The sequence below is a fragment of the Staurois parvus genome, unplaced genomic scaffold, assembly GCF_062004578.1.
Source record: "Staurois parvus isolate SC_StPar_1 unplaced genomic scaffold, SC_StPar_1.0 ptg001067l, whole genome shotgun sequence".
NCBI lineage: Eukaryota > Metazoa > Chordata > Amphibia > Anura > Ranidae > Staurois > Staurois parvus.
This window is the reverse complement of record NW_028318863.1, coordinates 74,858-101,992: the sequence shown is the minus strand read 5'-3', so window position 1 is coordinate 101,992 and position 27,135 is coordinate 74,858. Positions and strand designations below refer to the sequence as shown.

At 43.8% G+C, this 27,135-nt stretch overlaps 1 protein-coding gene across 1 annotated transcript in view; it reads right to left on the bottom strand.

Moving 5' to 3' along the window:
- The window catches only part of LOC149440590 (rho guanine nucleotide exchange factor 33-like), a gene marked incomplete at its 3' end in the record, with an annotated part of 159,047 nt that extends 138,378 nt beyond the window's left edge, over positions 1 to 20,669 (bottom strand). The window contains exon 1 of the mRNA XM_089658429.1: positions 20,534 to 20,669. Coding sequence (XP_089514555.1) covers positions 20,534 to 20,600 — 67 coding nt within the window. The remainder of the gene's footprint in view (positions 1 to 20,533) is intronic.
- Between the last annotated feature and the right edge of the window lie 6,466 nt (positions 20,670 to 27,135).

Below are 27,135 nucleotides of genomic sequence, written 5' to 3'. Positions count from 1 at the left end.
ATGTTACCCTGACTGCATTGTGCCAAGTGTAAGGTTTGATGGTGCAGGGGGGGTTATGGTGTGGGGTTGTTTTTCAGGGGTTGGGCTTGGCCCCTTAGTTCCAGTGAACGGAACTCTTCAGGCACCAACATACCAAGACATTTTGGACAATTTCATGCTCCCAACTTTGTAGGAACAGTTTGGGGATGGCCCTTTCCTGTTCCAACATGACTGCGCACCAGTTCATAAAGCAAAGTTCAAAAAGACATGGATGAGCAAGTTTGGGGTTGAGGAACTTGACTGGCCAGCACCAGTCCTGACCTCAACCCAATAGAACTCCTTTGGGATGAACTAGAGCGGAGACTGTGACCCAAGCCTTCTTGTCCGACATCAGTGCCTGACTTCACAAATGCGCTTCTGGAAGAATGGTCAAACATTCTCATAGACACACTCCTAAACTTTGTGGACAGCCTTCCCAGAAGGGCTGAATCTGTTATAGCTGTAAAGCGTGGGCCAAATCAATATTGAACCCTACAGACTAAGATTGAGATGCCATTAAAGTTCATGTGCATGTAAAGACAGGCGCCCCAACACTTTTGGCAATATAGTGTATGTATGATATAGCCACTAAATGGGATGGATCTCTTCAATTTGCCTAGTTTCCTACCTACTAAAGGCATCGGCTATACCCATCAGTAAAAGATTAGCTGTGTTCACCACTGAACTCTTGAATATTTTCTCTCCTATTTCCAAGTCTAAGAGAACTGACATGTAGTATTGTGACTCTGTTGTCTTTTGTTGTGTCTGGCTCTGTAATGATAATAAGTTTGTTAAATTTGTATATTGCTGATTCTTATTTATATACATTTTTTTTCAATAAAATATTGTGAAAAAGAAAAAAAATTGTATTTCAGTAATGATTTATAATTGCCAACAAAACCATTCCTGCATTTGGGCTGGCATAATTCATGGAAGCAAGTACAGATATGTTGCAAAATTTGCTAACTGCATAAAATACTAATGTCAGAAAAGCCATCTTGCATTAAACAACATTGCAAAACATTTGTAACTACTTCAGATAAATCCACTTGAACACACTGACCAAAGGAGTTCACAAAGATTTACATGATCTTCGCCTTGATAGTACTTTGGTGTCTTCCACCTTTTTTAAGGTGACTGTATCACTTGCAGATATAACCGTTGGTGCCACTACTCCTCCACCAATATGAACTCACCATAAGCTGCAGGCAAACACAGCAAAGACAACATGTGATATAAAACAGCTCCAAGCTCTCTATGGCAATCACCAGCAGTTTTCCCTCCTCACCACAATGGGGCAACCATCTGGGCAGGATGCTGTATAAAAAATAGTTCACCACATGGAGCCGTAAAGATGTCACAAAAAAGTGTAGTATTTATTAAACAAAAGATGATAAAAGTCAAATGAAACACAAAAATGCCGCAGAAATTAATCAAGCATTAACAAACAGACAGAGAATCGTCCATACACCCTGATATGGCTGCCATCCCGAAAATCAGAAGCAGCGGCGTGACATCAGCACATAGGCTTGAGTGACACTTATGTACTAATGTCACACCACCACTTCCGATTTTTGTGATGGTGGCTATACCAGTGAGTTCAAGGTATTAGGTACAGATCACAGACTGGAATTATGATTGCTTTATTGGTTTATGTTTTTATGTGTGCACAGAGATGAGTTACAATCATTGTTCAAGAAATGTATTTTATTTATAATTTTTTGTTTGTATATGACTGTTTGCACCATTCATTTTATGATTTACACCAAGGATTTGTATATTTACCTTGTTGCTAGCTGCCTGCACCTCTAAATGCTGACTTGCTCTCATTTTGACTTTACATTTTCTCAACATTAAACCTTATATGCCATGCAGTTGCCCACCCCTTTATTTTATTGAAGTCTTGTAAGGTTTCAATATCCTGCTGTGAAGTTATTGCTCTGCTTAGCTTTATATCATCAGCAAACACTGTGATTTAATTATGTATGCCAACCTCTATATAATTTATGAATACATCAAACAGATTTTGTCCCAGATCAGAGCCTTGGTGTACCCTACTTACCTTTCTAGACCATTCTGAGTGCTCACTATTTATCACTACCCTTTGAACAAGCACCTATAACCAGTTTTCTATCCAGGTACATACCCTATAGTCCATGCCAACAGACCTCAATTGGTAAATGAAGCGTTTATGTACTGTATCTAATGTTTTTGCAAAATCCCGATACTCCACATCCATAGGCCTTCCTTAACCTAGATGGCAGCTCATTTCCTTGTAGAATGTTGACAGATTGGTCTGGCAAGAACGATCTTTCATAAATCCATGCTGATTACTACTAATGATACTGATTTAATCAGAAAATTCTTGGATATAGTCCCTTATCATTCCCTCTATTACATATAAAATATCAATATAACTAGCAGGACAGCGCTGCAGATAACACAATATATAAAAAACTGAAAAAGTCTATGTCAGCATTTCTTTTTATGTAAACCGATGACCCACTTTCTTTGGCAACCCGGAGGACTTGTAGATGAAGAATATTCCCATAACCCAGGAATAATAGGGTTAAAGGCACGATTAGACCGAAGCTTAGTAGGTCTATTCATCAGGTGAGAGGCTGGAGATGATGGTTCCTCACTAATGTTGATTTTATTCATTGGCACTGTGAGCACATGGACTTTCTATACAAGCTCACAAATATTTTCATCTTGATTATTGTATTCAAAATTTTATGAGGATTGTATTAAAAATTTTATGAGAATTGTATTCTTCAATATTTTATATGGGAGAACCCTATTAGAAGATTTGTGAGGTTCCAGCATTTGTCTTGGACTTTTTCAGTTTTTTACAAATTGTGTTATCTGCAGCGCTGTCCTGCTAGTTATATTGATATCTTTACATGTGGTGTGATCATATGAGGACATAGCAGCAGCAGCAGATCGTTCATCCATTTTATTATTGATTTATATATCATTGCATCAGGACCGCACACAGGTTTATTTAATTTATTAATAGTTCACATACTATTGATGTTAGACTGACTGGCCTATAGTTTCCAGATATATGCGCCTGCCCTTTTTTAAATAATGGTAGCACTTGGATTTTTGCCAATCAGCTGGTACCATTCCATTTGTGGTGATTGTGATTGTGGTGATTTATTTGTGTTAAGTTTTTCAAGTCTATTTCTGATACTGCCTTCTGTTAGCCACAAGGGTGCATTCTGTGACGTGTTATTAACAATACAGTCATGATTACTATACCTATCCTTTTCCTTTGTAAAAACTGAGGAGAAGACTACATTTAGTACAGATGCCTTCTCCTTGTCTTTTGAACCCAACCTCTCCTGATCATCCTTTATGAGGCCAATGTGTTCTGACCTTGCTTTCTGACTAATAATATATTTTAAAAATGTGTTGGCTTTTTTTTTTTTACTTTTTGGGGTTTTTTTAATATTTTTTTTTACTTTCCTCCGCTATGTGCCTTTTGTGGTCTGCCCTTATTGCACTCTTACACTTCTTGTTGTATTCCTTGTAGTGCAATCTGAACCTCATTAAAGACTATGAAGGGGGAATCTAGGAAATCAATGTAGAAAATTAATTTGTATGCAATATACTGTATGTCACGATCGCGACGTCAGACCCCAGACCTTCTCACTAAACTCGTGACCGAAGCACTGGCCAATTGGAAATCGCGATGTGACGTGCGTAACAATGCCACACCCAGCTGCACCCTGCACAGCGATTTTCCAGCTAATGGACTACAATCTGTGCCTGCAGTCTGAATGCACTTGTTACTGGGTCAGGTTAATCATGCAATTAACCATTCACTGCCACCACCTCCTTTTTGGTACAGAGAAAGAGGAAACTCAGCTTCAGCTATGACACTATAATGGTCAATATAATCGTCTGTATAAAATGATCATAACACAGGTCTTTTATACAGAAAGTTAAACAAAGAGTTTGCGACACCTCCCCCTCAGGTAGTTGCATGGGATGGAACTACACGTTCCCTCCTGACGCAACCGACCTCTGCCCAGAGGTTCACCGTGGGTCGACCTGGTACCGCTGGACTGCGGGAGAACCAAGGTCCTTCTGCACAGGAATCTGTTCTCCCCGGGAACACTGCTGTGCCGACCAAGTGGGTGGTCACGGGTGGGCACCAGTCGGCTGTGGCTGTCCGAATGCCGTGGCCACTGCCGGGGTGCCCACCTATTCACAAAGCACTTCGGCTGAGGGGTGTCACCTGCTAACATATTAGTATGTAGCTTCTTGTCGAGGTGGAGAAGGAGATTTCCCTCTCCCACCTTCTTCCTCAGGCCTAGGACTACATCTGGCCTGAAGGTAGTAGCGCCTGTGTGCACCGGAACCGGACAGGCGAATTCTGGAACTCGCCTCCCAGTGGTGTCCACGGGTACCTTCATCCAAGATCGACAGTCCTTGTTACCTGCTAGCATCCAGGACCCCAGTTCCTTTAGTTTCCTGTCTGCTAGGTCAGTCACAGGTCCAGCTGAGCCGTGATAGTTGCCCCCAGGCCTCTCATCGTAGCTCGCTGCACCCACGACTGACGTCACCTGTTTTCTGGCCTGGGGAGCAGACCAGGCCACGACTGCCTCAGTCTCCCCATGCCCAGACCTCTGGGGGTCTCCTCCTACCAGTGTGTTCCAAAACTGAACCACTGACATGCCCCTCTGACAGTTACCCTTCTCAACTGTCAGACTAGGCATGGGCGGTTGATTCCGGACTAGTGACAGGGGCCCGAGTTGCTCTTCCCAGACAGGGCCGAACACCGCAAGGCCCCTAAAGTGGGCAACTGCACCCAGTTCCACTCCGCATTGCGGGCCATTCCTGACCCCTGGCGAGGAGGTTGGTGCATTCTCAACCCCAACTAGCTTTCCCGTGGATTCAGGCAAGCCACATGGGGTAGTGGAGGCTGGCTCGTTCTGAGCCTGCTGGGTTAGAGATGGTGGCCCATACCCCTTGCTCCGGCCCATGATGGTTAAACAGTGGGTACCTTCCAGATGCTCCATTACCTCATGGCTCCTGAGCATGGGGCAGGCCACAACCACAGGGCTGGCGTTCAGTTTTCCAAGGTCCTCAGAAAGTCTGGTCATCTGATCCTGCTTGAGGACCAAGACTACCGGGGATGCCCAGACTCTAGCTGACCCCTGGATTCCTGACTGTGCCATTCCCTTGGTCTCTGTGCCCCATCAGCCTGCACCTCCTGAATCCAGACACCATCTATCACAGGCATTGCCAGCAGCTTCGGGAAGCTGAGGGGCAGGGAGGGGTGATTGGATCTGAGGACTGCAGCCCTCTCTCTGTAATCCAAGCATCCACCCAAATAAGGCCCCTTGCACCCCCAATCCAAGCGTGCTGTCCCTGCCTATGACACCTGTTTGTCTGCCTGTTGACACACCATGACAGGTCAGATCAACTGACAGTCTTTCAGGCTTCCAGCCCCCTGTGGATAGGCCATTCTTCCTGTCATTCTTTTGTTTACTCTTCCCGGCAGGGGGGTTCACATCTAGCCAGAGGCTAAAATTCCTGTGTGAATGGCTTTCCAGGGCTGCCTTAGTAGTAAGACTACAAGTCACAGCTAGCTTACCCCTGAAGTTCCTTTGTGAATCGCTTTTCAGGGCTGCCTGATTCGTGGAACTACAAGTCCCAGCCGGCTGTGGTGTACCTTTCTTAGCAGGGCAACTCACAGCTAGCTGACCTGTGAAGTTCCTTTGGGAATAGTTTTTCAGGGCTGCCTGATGCATGGAACTACAAGTCCCAGCCGGCGGCCTAGTACTACAAGTCCCAGCCGGCGGCCTAGTCCTATGCCAGGCCAACGGTTGGGCACTTATCAAGGCATAATCTTTTGAGCCTGGACAAGGGACAGGCCTATCCAGACCCTCCCTTTGCTCAGCCCTCAGAGATTGTACCTCTGCCCCCTTCACAGCACTGTGGGTGACCCCCAACACTGAAAATGCATGATTTCTTCATCATGAATATCATAATCATCATTTGCACTACCAACATTCTCATCAACATTACTGACATTATCAATGACATTACTATCAATGTTACTGACATTATTAATATCATCCCCATTGTCATCACAACCATTATCAACAGCCACGTTTATAATATCAATGACACATGAGTTCAATACCTCCCCAGGCAAGGAGATTTCTTCTCGTTCTCCAGCTAATGGAGAATCCTGTAGCCCCACTCCATTCCCAGCCCCCTCCCTCTGTCCATCCACAGGTGGCCCAGACATTACCCCAATATCTGCCCACAGTACCTTGGCATGTCCAGAAAGTTCCAGGGGGCCCTTCCGGGTATTCTCGGCAGGGGCATAATAAGAAACAAGAGTGCCTAGGTCAGCACCCAACAAAACAGGTGTGGGAATTTCATCCGAGACCCCCACCTCCCTCATCCCCCTTCCCGCACCCCAATCTAGGAATACCTTTGCACAGGGTATGCGTGAATGGGTCCCCCCAACTCCTGTGAGGGTAAGGAACTTTCCTGGGATGAGGTTCCTTGGCTCATACAGCTCTGGCCGGATCAAGGTGACTTCTGCCCCAGTGTCCCGGAAACCAGTTACAGACCGGTTGCCCATGGTGACTTGCTGCAAGTTGGCGGGGGTTACCCACATCTTCCTGCGAACGAACAGCACAGAAGAAGAGTTGCTGGCTGGCTGGCCAGATGATGTGGTCTGCTTCTGCTCAGGACACTGCGTCCTGAGATGTCCGGCTTTCCCATAGGTGAAACATCTGCGGGTGTCAGGCAGGGATGGCTTGGCTCCAAGCGCTGCAGGTGTGGGCGGAGGAGAAGCTTGACTCGCCAAAGTAGGAGAGGTTGCTAGGGGCGATTTCCCCCCTTTCCAGCCCTTCAGAGGAACCTTGCGAGAGTCAGACACCCGCGTATGGACAAAGGTATCTGCCAGATGTGCTGCAGCTTTAGTAGATGCTGGCTCCCTCTCCAAGACGAACTGTCTGACGTCTGCCGGGCAAATGTGCAAGAGTTGATCTCGTATCATGAGATCTTCCAAAGACTCATAGGAGTCAGCTTTCAGTCCCTTAGTCCACTGTCGGAATGTGGTGAGTAAGCGACTTGCCACATCCGTGTAAGAGTCCCCAGGTCCCTTCTGCATGGACCTGAACCGCTTGCGGTACACTTCCGGGGTCATCTGGTACTTCCGGTTAATGGCAACTTTTAAAACGGCACGTTTTTTCAAATGACAGTAAATACGTGTCAATGTCACTATCTTTGTCCATCACTGGAAACTTGGCCGCGCCCACGGCCAGAGTGTCTTCCCTGTGCTCTAGGGACCCAAGGTTCTTACCCGGTCGCTATGGCTGGAGCCTTGCCATCTCCAGCTTGTGCCGACGATCAGCCTCCCTCTGGCATTCTGCAGCTTCTCTGTCAGCCTGGCGTTCCGCAGTTTCTCTGTCAGCCGTTGCTTGGTGTTAAATGAACCGCAGGTATGCCTCAAGATCTGTCTCCATGAGGCGTTTCAGGGCTTCCTGCATCTGAGGAGAGTCTCTGCTGGTTAAAGGCACTCCGGCGCTGGCCCGCTCAGGCGGTGGTGTGACGATACCACTCGGTGATCTTCCAGTGTCAGTCATTGTATGCCCATCCTGCGAGGCCGTCTCTGAGCCACTGGAAATGTGGGTAGCGGGAACCCCTTCAGGTTCAAGTTCCCCCGAGTTCTGATCTGCTCGGATATCATACTCCACTAGATCACTAATCAAATCTTCACGATTTTTGCGACCGAAGTCCAATCCTCGTGAGGCACATTCCGCACTCAAATCACCTTTGCTCATTTTGTTGTATTCTGCTGCACCAGGCATAATTGCAAGCAAAGATAGAAGAGAAAGTAGAAAAAGGAAGGAACTGTTGCTATATGTCTCTCTCTCTCTCTCTCTCTCTCTCTCTCTCTCTATATAAAAATATAAAAAAATATGCACCGCTTGTTTCTAAGGACTGTTTCCACAAAGGTTACAATCCTTCAGTGCAGAGCCAATTTTTTAACACTGCACTGAAGCTCTTAATGCAATTATCCCACGTACGCTGCCAACAATATGTCACGATCGCGGCGTCAGACCCCAGACCTTCTCACCAAACTCGTGACCGAAGGACTGGCCAATCGGAAATCGCGATGCGACGTGCGTAACAATGCCACACCCAGCTGCACCCTGCACAGCGATTTTCCAGCTAATGGACTACAATCTGTGCCTGCAGCCTGAATGCGCTTGTTACTGGGTCAGATTAATCACGCAATTAATCATTCACTGCCACCACCTCCTTTTTGGTACAGAGAAAGAGGAAACTCGGCTTCAGCTATGACACTATAACGGTCGATATAATCGTCTGTATAAAACAGTCATAACACAGGTCTTTTATACAGAGGGTTAAACAAACAGTAGCATCTCTTTAAAGGCAGGGATTCATAAATTGCCATTAAAAGCTATTGAAACAGTTCAACACTTTCAGAAAGGCAGATTTATTACTAAAAGGTCAAACAGGGTGCAATAAAAATATTTACAGAAAAAAGATGTAACTAAGATATATATATATATATATATATATACACACAAAGAACCATAGCACAGCAAAGAGATATCAGAGAGAAAGGGAAGAGTTTAAGTACTTGCCAAAGTCCTGGGTCAGCAGATCCAAGTTGCAGAGCAGAAGCGGGATTTGATCTCCATATGTTACGATGGAAAGATAGGAGATGTCTTCAACTTACTTCTTTAGGCCTGCTAGCCTGTTTTTTAACCACTTCCTGTCTTGACACTTTTACCCCCTTCCTGTCCAGGGCAATTTTCAGCTTTCAGCGCTATGACACTTTGAATGACAATTGTGTCGTCATGCAACACTGTACCCATATGAATGTTTTACCATTTTTTTGAGACAGATAAAGCTTTATTTGGGTGGTATTTATTGACCGCTGGGATTTTTATTTTTTTTGCTATATAAATGAAAAAGTCCAAAAATTTTGAAAAAAGTGTTTTTCTTATAAAATTTTGCAAATAAATAATATTTCATCATAAATCTTGGCCAAAATTTATTCTGTTATCTTTTTAGTAAAAAAAAAAATACGCCAAATTAGTTATAACCAAAAATTATAATTTTTAAACATTTTTTTTTACATTTTTATTTTATTTTTTATATTATTATTTATGGGGTTTTTTTTAACATACCGTCACCCTAGCAGTACAGTATCACCATGATGACACTGTACTACTTGTGGGGGATGATGAAGATTTTTTTTTTTTACAGTGATTGCTTTTACACCCATATAGGATGTAAAAGAAATCATTTCTCTTTCTCTCTGTCTGCATTCTTGCAGCCATTGAAAAATACTGTGTGAGCTGTGATTGGTCAGAGCTTGTCACATGGTACAAGGCTGTTGTGAATAGCCTTGTACCATGTGACCTCTGTAATCATTCACAGATTTCACACGTAGTAAGCAATGATATCACAAGTGACATCTTGCTTACTACTTTGCATGTGATCACTGATTGGCCAATCAGTGATCACATGATCGGGACCTCGTACAGAGGTCCCGTCTGACGATCGGTGTTTCACTGTGTCCGGAGGACACAGTGGGCACCGGATTGCGGTGCTGCGCGCTCCCAGGGAGCGTGCACAACTAGAAATAGTGGGTGCCGTTTATGAACGTCAATCCACCCCTGGAGTGCCACCGTCCTGCCGTTTAAAAACAGGAGGCGGACGGCAAGTGGTTAAAGTCCCCCAGCAGGGGGGTGGCTCTGAGTAACTGAGCAATACTCTGTTTAGGGAGGGATTGGCAGGCGGAACCCAAAATTAGAACCAGCATCTTTCATAATTCATATTCTGGCGTATACAGTGGGGATCAAAAGTTTGGGCACCCCAGCTAAAAATTTGTATTAATGTGCATAAAGAAGCCAAGGAAAGATGGAAAAATCTCCAAAAGGCATCAAATTACAGATTAGACATTCTTATAATATGTCAACAAAAATTAGATTTTATTTCCATCATTTACACTTTCAAAATAACAGAAAACAAAAAAATGACGTCTGCAAAAGTTTGGGCACCCTGCAGAGTTTATAGCATGCACTGCCCCCTTTGCAAAGCTGAGACCTGCCAGTGTCATGGATTGTTCTCAATCATCGTCTGGGAAGACCAGGTGATGTCAATCTCAAAGGTTTTAAATGCCCAGACTCATCTGACCTTGCCCCAACAATCAGCACCAAGGGTTCTTCTAAGCAGTTGTCTAGAAAACTGAAACTGAAAATAGTTGACGCTCACAAAGCTGGAGAAGGCTATAAGAAGAATGCAAAGCGTTTTCAGATGTCAATATCCTCTGTTTGGAATGTAATTAAGAAATGGCAGTCATCAGGAACAGTGGAAGTTAAAGCAAGATCTGGAAGACCAAGAAAAATATCAGACAGAACAGCTCGCAGGATTGTGAGAAAAACAATTCAAAACCCACGTTTGACTGCACAATCCCTCCAGAAAGATCTGGACACTATTCCACTATAAAGAGATACTTGTACAAATATGGTCTTCATGGAAGAGTCATCAGAAGAAAACCTCTTCTACATCCTCACCACAAAAATCATCGTTTGAACTTTGCAAATGAACATATAGACAAGCCTGATGCATTTTGGAAACAAGTTCTGTGGACCGATGAGGTTAAAATTGAACTTTTTGGCCGGAATGAACAAAGGTACGTTTGGAGAAGAAGGGGCACAGAATTTAATGAAAAGAACCTCTGTCCAACTGTTAAGCATGGGGTTGGATCAATCATGCTTTGGGGTTGTGTTGCAGCCAGTGGCACAGGGAACATCTCACGAGTAGAAGGAAAAATGGATTCAATAAAATTTCAGCAAATTTTGGATGGTAACTTGATTCCATCTGTGAAAAAGCTGAAGTTAAATAGAGGATGGCTTCTACAAATGGATAATGATCCTAAACATACCTCGAAATCCACGGGGGATTACATCAAGAGGCGTAAACAGAAGGTTTTGCCATGGCCTTCACAATCTCCTGACCTCAACATAATTGAAAATCTATGGATAGACCTTAAAAGAGCAGTGCGTGACAGACAGCCCAGAGATCTCAAAGAACTGGAAGACTTTTGTAAGGAAGAATGGGCAAAGATACCTCAAACAAGAATTGAAAGACTCTTGGCTGGCTACAAAAAGCGTTTACAAGCTGTGATACTTGCCAAAGGGGGCAGTACAAGATATTAACTCTGCAGGGTGCCCAAACTTTTGCAGACGTCATTTTTTTGTTTTCTGTTATTTTGAAAGTGTAAATGATGGAAATAAAATCTAACTTTTGTTGACATATTATAAGAATGTCTAATCTGTAATTTGATGCCTTTTGGAGATTTTTCCATCTTTCCTTGGCTTCTTTATGCACATTAATACAAATTTTTAGCTGGGGTGCCCAAACTTTTGATCCCCACTGTAACTTCACAGCTGCACAAGAGACAATCTCTCCGCGGGTATTTTATTATGCAGATAAGTCTAAGGATCATGTAGATATGACTTATGAAATTGTATGTACCACGGTGGACGAGTTCTATGTTTTGGCTCCCCTGATGATCTGAGGTGGACGAGTGACCCATCAAAATGTTCGTCTGCGCATTGGCCAGCCGACGAGGTGCCCGGTTTTTATGTAAGTCTTCCATATTTCAAGATATGAAACATAGGGGAACAACTGATTTTACCAGATGTTATCTGATCCTGCCACCTACGCTGAGCTAGGTTTTATGAGGTTACAATTCTTTCAATTCCTGGGAGAGCTGCCTTATCTGCTTACGAGGTGTGAAATGTTATAGCTTCTGGGACAGTGAGTCTCCAATTCTCTTAGGACAGCTGAGTTATCCTGGCTTAGGTGAGAAAGGCTACACTTTCACAGACTGCTAGGCACCGAACTAGGTGCCTTGGCCTGCCATTGACCCATAACCATTACACACACATCTGGCACTGTGCCTCTCAGGAAGGGAGGGGGAAGGAGGAGGATGAGGGTGAAATGGATACCCTTAGCAAGATGGAGTCTGAAACCAAAATGGTTGAACCTCGTCCATCTCGGATGCGTGCGTTTGCGACACTGTATACTGTGTGTTTATTTATAATTTATATAGTTATTAGAAAATCTACCTTTCAAATTTTTTTTTACCATTTCACTCTAAAAAACTTACTAGTTCTTCTGGGTTTCTATTTCAAACTGACCACAACATGCACAGATACAGATTCATGCTGCAGTGGTGAACTTGTGTCCCTATGATCATAGAAACATAGAAATGTGACAGTAGAAAAAGACAGAGTGGTCCATCAAGTCTGCCCGTTTTTTGCTGTTTTTTTTTTTTGCTAACTTTTTTGTTCTGATTTTTTGTTTTGAGTGCCACAAGTGTGCCTGTATGTCCCATCCTTAGTTGTGCCGCCACACCGTCTTCCAGCTAATTTTAATACTTTAAGTGACTTTCAGTGACTGTTCTCATTCATCTAATGTACTTTACTAATGTAAAGGCATAAGAAGTTTCTACATTACAAAAAAATTAAGCTAACGAAGGGGGTAAAGCAGTGCAAAATTAATCAACAGCAGGAAAATTTTGCTATGCAAAATAAACCTAATCAGTGTGTGCCTAGCTATTATTTTACTGTTCCCCAATTCTCCTACATAAGGTACACTTAGTGTATCCCATGTAAAGTGACTTTTGGCATCACAGACCTTCTCCAGCTGGACTGGCCAATTGACTTAAACACACTCCCAAACACACCTGCATAGGCTGTGCAAGATGGATTGGTGTCTTTATTGAACCTTGTCAAATATGAAACTGGGGTGGTTTTTTCACTCAGCTCAACACCACAGGGCTGTCAGGAAGATATGTAAGAGAGTCTTTCCTTTACTTCATACAAGTGGTTTTATGCTTATCGTTTGTTAATAATGTGGACATATTTTTTATTGAAACTCTGTGGTCTCGGACGGAGTGCGCATGCGTGGCTGGCGGGACGGACATGTCTCCCTGAGGCTCCGCCACACCGCAGGGAAGACAGCCGCCCCATCCCGACCCGTGCCATCACATAAATGGCTCAGGTTGCCGTAGCAACCCCCCTGCCACACGCCAGCATGGTAAGGGGAGCGTCCCTGCACCAAGCTTCGCCGCCCAGCAAGCCTACTAAGGACACCCTAGCATGAGCCTCCTCCAAGATGGCCACTCTCCTGGCAGCAAGCAGGCATCACAGAAGTATGCAGCCCTGCAGACAGAGCAGCCAAGTCATCCCTGCACATCTGAGGGTGAGTCTGATGTTGACCCAGAGACCCCGATACATGCTTCAATCCCTGATCTTACTACAACTGACCTTCTCATGCGCATTGAAAAAATGCTGCACAAAGCCTTGAAACAGACCTCTGACCGCCTCACAGACAAGCTGTCCAAAGAAATCCGCGAACTTGGGCAAGGCACTGCCAACCTGGAACAGAGAGTGGACGACCTTGACGCCTCATTTCAGACACATGCAGATGACCTTGATCTTTTTACGTGACGAAAACGTGACACTGCAAACGTGTCTAGAGGACTTTGGAAATCGGGCTAAGCGCTCAAATGTGCGAATCCGTGGCCCTCCTGAGTTGGTTATTGACGTCCAATCAACTGTCACAGCGTTATTCCAAGTGCTTGTCCCAGCAATTCCGATAGAACGCCTAGAAATGGATAGGGTTCACAGGGCACTAACTCCAAGATGCACGGACGGTCCACCACGCGATATCATAGCCAAGCTCCACTTCTTTCGCACTAAAGAACAACTTCTACAAGCTACCCGAGATGTAGAATCCCTCACATTCCAGGGCCACACCTACCAGCTTTTCCAAGACCTCTGCCCCACTACCATCACCAAGCGAAGGGCCATGAAACCGCATCTACAAGCGCTCCAACAGCATGGCATTCCATACAAATGGAGCTTTCCCTTCGCAGTGCGTTTCCGTTACCAGGCCCGAGACTACATCTGCAAGTACCCTGATGAATTGCAAGACACCCTGCGGAGCCTCCAGCTGCACCCTCAATCAACACCAGCAGAAAGTTCCAGACGGAGATCAGCCTCATGCTCACCGCAGAAATCCCATCTGCCACACCTCACCAACGGTCAACTCAACACCCACATACGAGGGCGTTTTTCATCACCTGCTCCATCTCCACAAGATTCCATGGACAGAATCTTACCAGTCATCCTTCACCCTACAGCTTACACACAACAAAGTGGAACTCCGCCACTACCGTAGTTGACACCCATGGTGTCTGTTCCTCTTACCCCTCACTTAGATGCAGACGCTAAGCATCCGTATCCTTATATTAGCCCTTAGGGCTCATACTGTCCTTTTGACCTCCTTTTTGTTCCCCCTTTTTCTCTCTCAATGTTTCAACATGTACTGAGGAAAATTTTCTTGATGCCCCGTTTATTACAAGCCATCCTATTCTCTTGCCTCTACTGTTAAGCACTTGTTGTGCCTTATATGCTACCTGTTGGTCTAATTGTTAAATAGTTATGTTTGAACTTATGTACGGGATCCTCGGTTCTAGCGACACAGAAGATTTCATCCTCCCATCTCTGCCGACCTACCTGGATGGCCGATGCCGCCTGAGCCCAGGACCCCCTGACTCTCCTGTTTGCCAATCCTGAATTTCTTTCTTCCCCCAGGATCGCATTGTCACATTCCTGCTTATATGCTGTCTTCCCCGCGGGATGCATACCTGCGCACTCCCCACAAGCCCCTCTGGTATCGCGTTTTTGATACCACTCGGGCTATTACTGCTCCCCAGACAACCCGATTTCCAGGTGATTCCAGGGACCACCTCCTTGCCCTAGTATGGTCCCCTATATCCCTCTCCCGATACCCTTCCCTAACTCTGTCCTCTCCCTTTCCCCCCTACATGACTCCACATCTCTGCCTGGCTCCTTGTCCCTCTCCACAGTCTCATACCTATACTGCCAGATTCCTTTCCAACTGGTACCACCTTACCATCTGATTCACCACATGCTCTCCCCATGGGTTCCTTAAATATTCTCACCCTGAATGTTCAGGGCCTTAATATACCACAGAAGTGCAACAAAGCATTCCGCTCCTTTGCTTCATACAAAGCCCATATAGTCTGCCTTCAAGAGACGCACTATACTCCCTCCTCAACGCCCAAATTCTTTAGCCCCCGTTACCCACAGGTCTACACAGCCTCCGCCGCTACACAACTTCGATGGGTACTCAATGCCTTCCACCGTACGATGCCATTCACACTACATACTGAGATTAGAGACCCTGAAGGTCGTTATCTCCTGCTAACCAGGCAACTTCTTGACTTTGAAGTCACCATCGCAACGTATTACGCCCCAAACCAAGGTCCCTTGCCATTTCTTTCCCACCTACTATCAGTTATTGACCATCACAAACGTGGCACACTGTTAGTCTGTGGAGATTCAAACTGCACGATATACCCCTTCCTAGACAAGTCCCCTCAACCTCCCCCTCCAAACAAACCCTCCATGCCATATTACAACGTTACTCCATGATAGATACCTGGAGAGAACTCAATCCGATAAAACGCCAATACACCTTCTATTCCCACCCTCATAAGACATTCTCAAGAATAGATCACATCTTTATGACTGCTAGCTCTTCCCCCCAAATACTGGCCTCCGAAATCCTCCCAATTCCCTGGTCAGACCACTGTGCTGTGCTTGCTTCCATTGCCTCTTTGGCCCCATCCCACCCTGATCCCTCTTGGATCATCAACGAGAATCTCCTAGCAAACCAGACACACTGCTCGGATATCGAAACCGCGCTCAAAGACTACCTATCTCTAAACCAAACTCCAGACATCTCCTTCTTTGGGAAGTGCATAAATCTGTACTCCACTGGTTCTGCATTAGTAAAACATCCTTCCTAAACAAAGAAAAGAGACAACAATGCCTTCTCCTAGAACAGACATATGACCAATCCCAGCAAGCCTTCCAGGCGACCCCTTCCCCTGCCAACCGAGAAGCCCTTGAACAATCTCGACTGGCCCTTAATCTTCTCCTTACGGATTAGGCTGAGCTCTCTCTCCGAAGATCCCAACATAAATATTATACAAAACCCAATAAACCTGGCACCTTTTTAGCGCTATCACTTCATAAGGCTTGACCAGATTACCAAACCCATTCGACTACGCACTTCCTCTGATAACCTCACTAGTAATCAGGAACGCATTCCACAAGCATCTCTCACGACTCTATTCTTCTTCCACACCCTTTGACTCTTCCCAGGCTGACACCCTCTTGGCTCCTCTCACCTTCCCTAAACTTTTGGAACATCAACTAACAGCGTTACAGTGCCCCATCACCACAACTGAAACCCTAAATGCTATTAAACTCTTAAAGCCCCGTAAACGCCCAAGACCCGATGGCTTTTCCGCCACATATTACAAAAAATTTGCCCACCTCCTCACGCCTGTTCTAACTAATGCCTTCAATGCCATATGATCAGGCCAAACCTTTAACCCAGACACAGTGCAAGCCAACATCTCGATGATCCCAAAACCGAACTCAGACAACACGCAATGGTCCAACTATAGGCCAATTTCCCTCCTCAATATAGACATCAAATTGCTAGCTAAAATCTTATCCACATGCCTCAACTTGTGTATAGGGTCTTTAATTCACAATGACCAAGTGGGCTTTATACCAACTTGACAAGCCGGAGACAACGTTCGACGCGCAACTCTTTTAGCACACATAGCTCAATCTCACAATATTCCTGCCTGTTTCCTGTCCTTGGACATCCAGAAGGCATTTGATACAGTTTCGTGGCCATACCTGCACTATATTCTGCGTCGATGGGGCTTCGGCCCTCATTTTTTAACCTGGATCTTCTCCCTCTATCGCGAACCCTCGGCCAGAATCAAGTATCTTGGACATTAGTCTGCTCAATTCCCAATTTCACATGGCACTAGACAGGGCTGCCCCCTGTCCCCTCTACTCTTTGCCTTAGCCATAGAACCACTGGCCCTTCTGATTAGGACCAACCCGGATGTCCGTGAACTCGAGATAGGAGGCACCCTTCACAAATAGTGTCTATTTGCAGACAACGTTTTACTCTTCCTCACCTCCCCCTTCACCTCCCCCTTGACATCTTCTCCTACTCTCCTCCGGCTCCTCGATAGGTTCGGCTCACTCTCCGGCCTTCAAATTAACCCCCAGAAGTCAATAGCACTCAATATTTCCCTCCCCCTAATGATCTGGCCCACTTGAAACAGATACTTCCGTTCTCCTGGTCACAAAGGTCTGTTCCCTTCTTGGGTATAAAACTAACTCCAAATATTTCGGATCTCTATGCCGCCAATTACTCCCCCATGTTAGCCAATCTTACGGCGCTTATGACCAAATGGTCTTCTTTACCACTGGCTTGGTTAGGCAGAATAGCAGTCGTGAAGATGTCCTTCTCCCCAAAATTTTATACCTCTTCAGAGTTCTCCCAATCTCAGTACCCGCCTATTATCTTCGTACCTTACAGCACTGCATTTTTTCCTACATCTGGGGCAAGGTTCGCCCCCACGTGCCCCACTCTGCACTATATCGCCCCAAACTTAATGGCGGACTCGGTCTCCCGGATATCATTAAATACTACCAAGCGGCACACATAGCACAATTACCGAAATATCATGCTACCTACGAAATTGCACAATGGACTATCCTTGAATCTATAGCGTGTGACCCCTTATCTACTGCTAACCTTCTATGGTTAAGACCTATTCGGTTACTAACCCCATCACTTCTCACTTTCTGCTTCTTTGGGATAAGCTGAAATCCCGCTATCTTCTACAGTCGCCACATAATCCTCTACTCTCATATCTCCCAAACCCAGCCTTTCCCCCGGCCTGGTCCTCACCGCATGTATTCAATCACTGGACTTCAGCCAACCTCATCCTGGCCCACCATTTCATGCTCAGGAACAAATTTAAACCCTTTACCTCACTACGTGAAACTCATGAACTCCCAGCTTCCGAAATATTACGGTATCTACAATTGAAATATTTCTACGCTCCATACACCACAGCAAACAGCCTAGTGAACACCATGTCCCGCTGGGACTGTCACAAAGACCCCCATAGATGAGGCCTCATCTCATATTTGTACTCCCTCCTCACAACTTCGACCGCTACATCTCCTCCCTCATACATACGCAAATGGGAAACGGACCTTGGCTGGCAACTAGACTCTTCTGACTGGGACCACATCTGGTCCAATACTAAGTCGTCATCATAAAATATTGTAGCCCTAGAAACCAACTACAAAGTCCTGACTCGTTGGTACCTAGTCCCAGCAAAAATAGCGAAGTATACCCCTAACTACCCCTCCACTTGCTTTAGAGGCTCTGCGGACCTGGGCACACATTTCCATATATAGTGGGACTGGCCAATCGTCCAAGTCTTCTGGGCGGATGTCTATAGTATAATATCTAAATATAGCGCACAAACTCTCCAACCGAACCAGACCACCGCGCTGCTCAACCTACGCCCCCCTGGTGTCACAAACTCACAATTCAAACTTATCCTACAAGTTACTACAGAAGCCAAACAGGTCATAGCTAAATCTTGGAAATCTCCCTCACTATGCATTGCAGTGGTTAAAAATAAAGTCACCCAGGCTAAGATCCACGCCAAGGTAGAAGCCACAATCTTAGATACCATCCCTAAATTCAAGAAAGTTTGGAACCCCTGGGTAGAGCATTTCCTCCTGCCAAACTTTGAAGACTCTCTTCTCAACCCATAATAAATATCCCAAGCTACTTTGGTACCACTCCTTATCATTCTCACATCCCCCTCCATTTACTGCTACTAACCGTGGAGTCACCGACCCCTTCTTACCCCTCCCCTCTTACCCTCTGACCTTCCCAACCTACCCCCCCTCCTCTTTTTTTTCTCCCCCCTCTTTTTTTTTGTTGTTGTTGTTCTTTTCCCTTTTTATTATTTTCCCCCCTGTTCATACGGTATAACTTTACATTCCTATATTATGATTCCCCTACGCTACATTGGGGAGCGTGCATATCTATTTGTCAAAACTTCATATGTACCAAAGTTAATGGCTTCTCCCATCTTCTATTCCCTAAAACTGTTACTTTATCATTACAACTGCCATCCCCCTCCCCTTTCTTGTAAAGTCTTTGTTGTCATTGATGCCTATTTTTGTACTTATGCAATTTTCTGTATAAGAAATGTATATGCCCATTGTCCCTTCTTTTCCCCCCTGTTGAAATTAAGAAAATCTTTCAACAAGAAACTCTGTGGTCTCTCTTTGCTGGAGCACACCACTTGACTTACTATGATAATGGGTATTGGTAAGCAGTAAGGGTTGTCTGTACTAAATCATATTTATTACCAACATATCAGTTGATACTCCTCAGTTTCATTGGGGAATATTGCTATTGTTCATATTGAGACTTTGTATACATCATCATTTCTGGGGCTCCGTATTACTCACATCCCAGGACATTGTCTATGCAAATTGCACCAAAAGTAGTACATGTACTACTTTAGAAATAGGTGTTGCTCCCACCAAGTTGGAACCGCACTGATTTGACCACTGTAACTGCGGACAATAGGGTGCGACTTGGCATATGATTTGCAAGTCACATGGCATGCAAATCGCATGCCAATTAGCACCTGATGTGACCGAGGTGTTAATGGCCATTGCAAACATATGAACTTAAACCACTAGAGTTCCCAAGAAATAAAAGCAACCATTACTTTTCCCAATACTCTAGCATCTACTGGCAAATGGCAAAACATTTTAAATAAACCAAAACCTTAAAGTCAGCACTATGAAATCTGATTTTTAATTGGCTGCCGCTGACTTATTTGAGAGTTGTTCTACACCTATGTTCTTGACAGGTAATTAAATAAGCCCATTTTAATAAGAATGAGACTAGTAATATGTCAACGATGAAGAATATATAGTAGTGCTAAATTACATGGCACTAAAAAGTGCCTAATATAAATAGCATATTATATAATTACACAAGCATTTACAGTAATATATGTTAACCGGGGGGTAAACTATTCCCTGAAATGCAGAACAACATTATTAACAACACAGTGCACAACAGCAGACAGCTATAGATACAAAAGAGCTGTTAAGATCTTCTGTAGTTTGGCATGAATGCAAAAACTAAGCCAGCTGTGCTGTGGTATTTGTTCAGGGAACACTGTGTAATAGAAGTCTTTATTTCATTAATCAAATTTGACCTTACTGCAAAAAAAAGCAACAAAGAAAACAAAAACAGTAAAACACAACAATCATACAGATCATATAACATGCACTTTTAATAAATTATATCATTTAAAATGTGGCTGATGTGAGCACAAAAGCAGCATTAAAAGGGAGTGCATGCCAATAATAGCACAGAATACAATCAGTCATATTGATGGCACATCTGAAATAATTTTTTTAACAGGAAAATGGCTACAAATGATATCAATAAAAGCAAAAGATTTACTCACCATAGGTCACTTCTGCATGGTTCAAGGTACGCCTGTGTGGACAGCTCTGTCTCAGCTGGAGGTGCATGTGAGGAGAGTAGAGAGACTGCAGCCCTCCTTCAGCTCAATGCTCCTGGGCTAGAACTGTCACTTGCTACTCATTGGTTTTGGAGGCGAGAGGAACTAATGTACTCTTCTTGTTACATAACCTTCAGACTCAGCAGTCAAAGCTGTGTGCTCACTTCCAGAGGCAGCACAACATAGACATTGAACAAAGCTGCCCTGTCTTCCTCCTCTCCCTCAGAAAACATCCTTAGAAAGTTAATGCCAGCGCATTAACACTTTATGGCAGACAGTGCATTTGCAGAGCAACAAATCTGTGAAGCAAATTAATTGCCAGAGATAGTAATACATGTGCCTAAATTATCATTTTTATAGGGTCGTTGGTTTTTAGAATAATGAGATGGCTATAATTGTAACAAACCCAATTAATAGGTGCTCCCCACCGTCTACCTTGTTTATTACTGCACTGCACCACACCTTTGACCTCAGCAGCCACTGCCAGAGCACTTGAATGTGTTGACCTTCATAGGAACTGGCAGAAAGGTCCATTTAAAAAAAATGCCTGCTTAAAGGTGTATACAGGTATCCTCATTCAGTTGGCTAGAATATACTTTTGTTTTAGCTACTAGAATTAATTTACATGCATACATGAACATTTGCATGTGTTTATATGCATTTACGTACATATATGCGGTCAGTATGCTCCTCTCCAAGTTTTGGGGCATTTTTTTGCCTCTAAGTTACATAGTTAGTCTGGCTGAAAAAAGACAAAAATCCATCCAGTTCAACCAATAGTAATATAAAAAAATTATAATCCTATACCCACAGTTGATCCAAAGGAAGGCAAAAAAAACCCAGCAAGGCATGATCCAATTTGCTCCTGCAGGGAAAAAAATCCTCCCTGATCCCCTGAGAGGCAATCGGATATTGCATGCAAAAAAAAACAAAAAAGAGGGCGCACCGGCCTTGTGCATTACCTTTAAAAATTAATTTATTGTATAAAAGGTGGTGATATGCTCACAAAGGATAAAATATCAAAAGGCACATCATGTGAAGTACAGCAAGGTCCAATCAAACTGGATGATATCTGTGTTGGGATTTGTAGACCTCCAGATAACTGGTGCGTTTTGAGGCTTGGCCTCTTCCTCAGAGCCGAAGATCCTTCTCCAAGTGCTGCTATAAAACATGAGTCTAAAAGACAAAATGTGCATGGACATATTGGCTAACATAGAACTGCTGGGATACATAGAGAAAAAAGAAAAATGCCTCTAAAAGCAGCATTTGTTCTGCCCATATGCATGAGGCCTAAGGGCTGCGTCCATAGGCCTCATGCATATGGGCAGAACAAATGCTGCTTTTAGAGGCATTTTTCTTTTTTCTCTATGTATCCCAGCAGTTCTATGTTAGCCAATGTCCATGCACATGGGTGTATTAAAATAATCCCATTTATGCTGTTTAAAAATAAGATTAGCTAAAACCCTCAAAACTTTATAGATTTTCTGACAGTAAAGACTCTAAAAAGTAAAATGGTTGTAGTTATGGCACACAATATTACTGCAACAGTTTATCAAGCATAACATTTTAGAGTACACTAACGTTAATTTTACAAAAGCTATACAGGTGAAACTCGAAAAATTAGAATATCGTACAAAAGTTCATTTATTTCAGTAATGCAACTTAAAAGGTGAAACTAATATATGAGATAGACTCATTACATGCAAAGCAAGATAGTTCAAGCCGTGATTTGTCATAATTGTGATGATTATGGCTTACAGCTCATGAAAACCCCAAATCTACAATCTCAGAAAATTAGAATATTACATGCAATCAATAAAACAAGGATTGTACATAGAACAATATCGGACCTCTGAAAAGTATAAGCATGCATATGTACTCAGTACTTGGTTTGGGCCCCTTTTGCAGCAATTACTGTCTCAATGCGGCATGGCATGGAAGCTATCAGCCTGTGGCACTGCTGAGGTGTTATGGAAGACCAGGATGCTTCAATAGCGGCCTTCAGCTCTTCTGCATTGTTCGGTCTCATGTCTCTCATCTTTCTCTTGGCAATGCCTCATAGAATCTCTATGGGGTTCAGGTCAGGCAAGTTTGCTGGCCAATCAAGCACAGTAATCCCACGGTCATTGAACCAGGTTTTGGTGCTTTTGGCAGTGTGGGCAGGTGCCAAGTCCTGCTGGAAAAGGAAGTCAGCATCCCCATAAAGCTCGTCTGCGGAAGGAAGCATGAAGTGCTCCAAAATCTCCTGGTAGACAGCTGCGTTGACCCTGGACTTAATGAAGCACAGTGGACCAACACCAGCAGATGACATGGCTCCCCAAATCAACACAGACTGTGGAAACTTTACACTGGACTTCAAGCATCTTGCAGGGTGTGCCTCTCCATTCTTCCTCCATACTCTGGGTTCTTGGTTTCCAAATGAGATGCAAAAGTTGCTCTCATCAGAATAGAGGACTTTGGACCACTGAGCAACAGACCAGGTCTGTTTTTCTTTAACTCAGGTAAGACGCTTCTGACGTTGTTTGTTGTTCAGAAGCAGCTTGACAAGAGGAATACGAGATTTGAATCCCATGTCCAGGATCCGTCTGTGTGTGCTGACTCTTGATGCACTGACTCCAGCCTCAGTCCACTCCTTGTGAAAGTCCCCAACACTTTTGAATGGCCTTTTCCTGACAATCCTCTCCAGGCTGCGGTCATCCCTGCTGCTTGTGCACCTTTTTCTTCCACACTTTTCCCTTCCACATAACTTTCTATTAATGTGCTTTGATACAGCACTTTGGGAACATCCAACTTCTTTTGCAATTACCTTTTGACGCTTTCCCTTCTTCTGGAAGGTGTCAATGATGGTTTTCTGCACAACTGTCAGGTCAGCAGTCTTTCCCATTATTGTGATTCCTACTGAATCAGACTGAGAGACCATTTAAAGGCTCAGGAACCCTTTCAGGTGTTATGGCTTAATTAGCTGATTAGAGTGGGACACTTTGAGCCTAGAATATTGCACCTTTTCACAATATTCTAATTTTCTGAGATCGTGGATTTGGGGTTTTCATGAGCTGTAAGCCCCTAATCATCACAATTATGACAAATCACGGCTTGAACTATCTTGCTTTGCATGTAATGAGTCTATCTCATACAGTATATTAGTTTCACCTTTTGAATTGCATTACTGAAATAAATGAACTTTTGCACGATATTCTAATTTTTAGAGTTTAACCTGTATTACCTAATTTTTTGGCAAAATATAAAAGATGAAATTAACCCAAGTAAATAGATACCCAACCTGTTAAGCATTAAAATTGCATGCACCCGTGAAACAGCTATAAACTTTGGTACCCTAGATTTTTTATAGACATAGACCCTCCAGGTCATCAGTTTACAGTCAAAGTGGAGTTCCAGTCCAAATGTAAAAATAATAAAAGTCAGCAGCTACAAAAACTGTAGCTGCTGACTCTTAAAAAACAGCCACTCACCTGTCCCTCGATCCTGCAGTGTCCTTCCCCTCAGCCCGTTTTATCAGCCGTCCTGTGTTCCTGGCACTGGCATCTTCAGTGTGGGCACCAGGCTGTGACAGCTTGTGGCTTCACAGCCGGGTGAATCATCCCGTAGTCTTCTGGGACATTTCACATGTCCCAGAAGACTACAGGGAGGAAGGGGGGGAGGACAACTAGCGTTTCCGATCACCTAGGTGATCGCAGTGGAAGTGAGAGTGGGTACCTGTCAATTTCGGGTACCCGCTCCCCCCCTCCCTTCCCAAAGGTGCAAATCCTTAACGGGGAGTGGGGGACCAGTCCATAAAGCGTAACTTCCCCTTTTGAGTGGCACTCCGCTTTAATCATGAATAATGGCCCTAGAATGTTTGTTCTCACTCAGCATGTGTGGTGATAAGTAACGTGTACTGCAATCAATGTTTTCATATGTAGGCACAAATTTGAGAGGCTAAGAGAGAAAATGTTACTGAAATATGTTTTCTCCAGATGATATTAAAGGAAAAAAGTGCAGTGCAGGTTTTGGGATTTAATGCCACTTTAAAGTATATCTAAACCCAACAACAAACAATGATTATATTGGAACCTATCAGTCCTAAAATGTGATGACTGAATTAGTTTTCTTCTTTTCAGACTAAGTGCATTTTTTGCAAGTACAGAAATATACCTGTTTATTCTAACAGGAATCTACTGTCCTTGTAACGTCTTGTGTACAGAACTGAAAACTCAAACAGTATCATTGACTCTCTTTTCTATCTTATGTGAGCTACACAATCATTTTCCCTATGTAAAGGAGATAATGAGAGACACAGAAAGAGAGAGAGATGTTCGTAATCCAAATCAGGATAGCAGCCTAGGGTACCAATGCCGTTCCCAAATGGAAACCCTATATAGAAGAAAATAGGTGTACCATATAGTGATAAAAGTAACAAAATAGAAGCCACTCTTGAAAAGTCTGGCCATTGGCCGGCATAATCCATAAACTTGGCAAAAGTCAGGACAGGCAGCAGATAGTCCAAGGCTTACCACCATGTTTCACAAGAAGGTCCTTACAGCAGCTAAAACTGACAATGCTCAATAAAGTGCAAGGGCTTTTTTTTTCTAATACAATGCGTTGTGCTCACTCCTTAGTGCATTAACTTGGTGCATTGCCACTAATATTGGGCAAAGCAATCTGTCAGACCTATAGCACAGAGCCAAGGAGAAATTTCATAGCATTTCCCTAAACTCTGTTCTACAGGTCTGAGAGGTGGCGGGCGGGCCCACAAGCGGTACAGAAGCAAATTAAAGAAACAATATGGGTAGTTGCAGTGTCAGAACCTGGGGCACCTGCCAACAAATGCAGGACACATGCCCTGGGTGCCCAGTGCTAATGACGCAACTAGTTAAGACTTTTGCACAGTATTTTTCAATGTGGCTCTCCATGTACATGCAGTTTTTTGTCTGTGAGATCTAAACTAAATTTGGTTCCCTCAGCTCTTCAAAAACCATCTTTTGAACCTATCAGGGATATTCTCCTTTCCACTTTTACTCACAAGGTTGCTTTCCTTGTCACCATCACCTCTGTGAAGTGAGTGTCTGAACTAGTAGCCTGGTCTGTAAAGGGTTTTAGTCATCAGGCATCTTGTTTACAAAAGCTGCCAACCCGGGAAGGGAAGGGGGGAGAGACATTGTGGGTAGTGCACCTGTGGGGCAGGCCATGGTGCCCTCCTCGTTGGGTGCCAAGTGTGGGTCACATGGGAAGCCAAACCTGGGGTGAGTTATTCTGAGCTACGCTAGGCACCTTGAACAGTGTCACCACATTGCACATGGGGTACCTTTATTCATGCTGTACACCATGTGCACTTGAACAATATACTGTACGCCAGCTAACGCACTTATCCCCCACTTATCAACTACAAGTACCAACATCCTTTGCGGATGTTGGCTTGTAGTTCTCAATGAACTACCGCAGTGCTGTTGAGCACTCTGGTAGTTCATTGATTTTTCCTATTACATACGATGTACAGACAGACAGCTTACACTGACAGTCTGCAGAAGCCTGAGAATGCACTCATGATTTGCACATCGCTGGTGCAATGCTTTCCAGGCTCCTAAAAAAATAGTTAATGCACATTATTTTTTGACAGCAGAAAAATGTGCAATTACTATTTTTTTTAAAGGCGAACTTATCCTTTAAACTTAAAGGTTGAGGGCAGGTATTTGTTCCTGGGATCCTATATGTTCTAGAATTTAGGCAGTATATCACGTTGGATAGCAGTCAGTGTTTTGTATAATGTGCATACATGAATGAATTCATCCAGAGAAATGTTAGCTGTCTTCCAAGAACACAAGGGGAAGGTTAGTTAATCACAAGGGTTCAACAGGAATGGCCTGGCAGAGTAGAGAGAATACAGTATATTGAACACCAAAACTGCCTACTTACCAGGCAAGTCCACCAAACATGGGACAAGGTACCATTTTCTGGAAAACCCCTAGAACAGTAAAAGGAATAGCCTGGGAGTGCCCAGGCTATCTGGGCATAGAAAATACCTCTGCATTAGTTTGTAATTATTTTAATTTGAAGAAACATTTATTAAAGACTTTGAAGTGGCTAGGCACATGTTTTCCCAGTCCTCCAGTGCCAATATTTGGTGAAATTCTTTATTACCTGTTGGATTAGCAGGTAAGGCAGTAGCAATTATAGAAGAGTATACAGATTTAACTATCCCTGGGGAAGGGCTATAATTTTTTCAGATAGAGTCAAATTAGGGTTACCCTAAGTGGGGAATAAAAAGGAGAGAGCTGACATTTTTTTCATTGCAAATATCTCAAAACATCAGATTTCTGTAGGACCTAGAAAGATTTGATTTGAAAAGATAATATAAATTCTAAGGAGGTGAGTGAAAAACCATTGATGGAAAGTTTGTAGAAGCTTTTGCAGAAGATGGGATTACCCCATAGCAGAAAAAGGGGCAGGTAGGCTGACAGTAATTCGTGGGAATATTAGTTGTTGCCCCAGGTCTTCAAGAAATGCTACCTGATTGGGTTGAGAAGATGTCATCCATGGTGAGGTGGAAG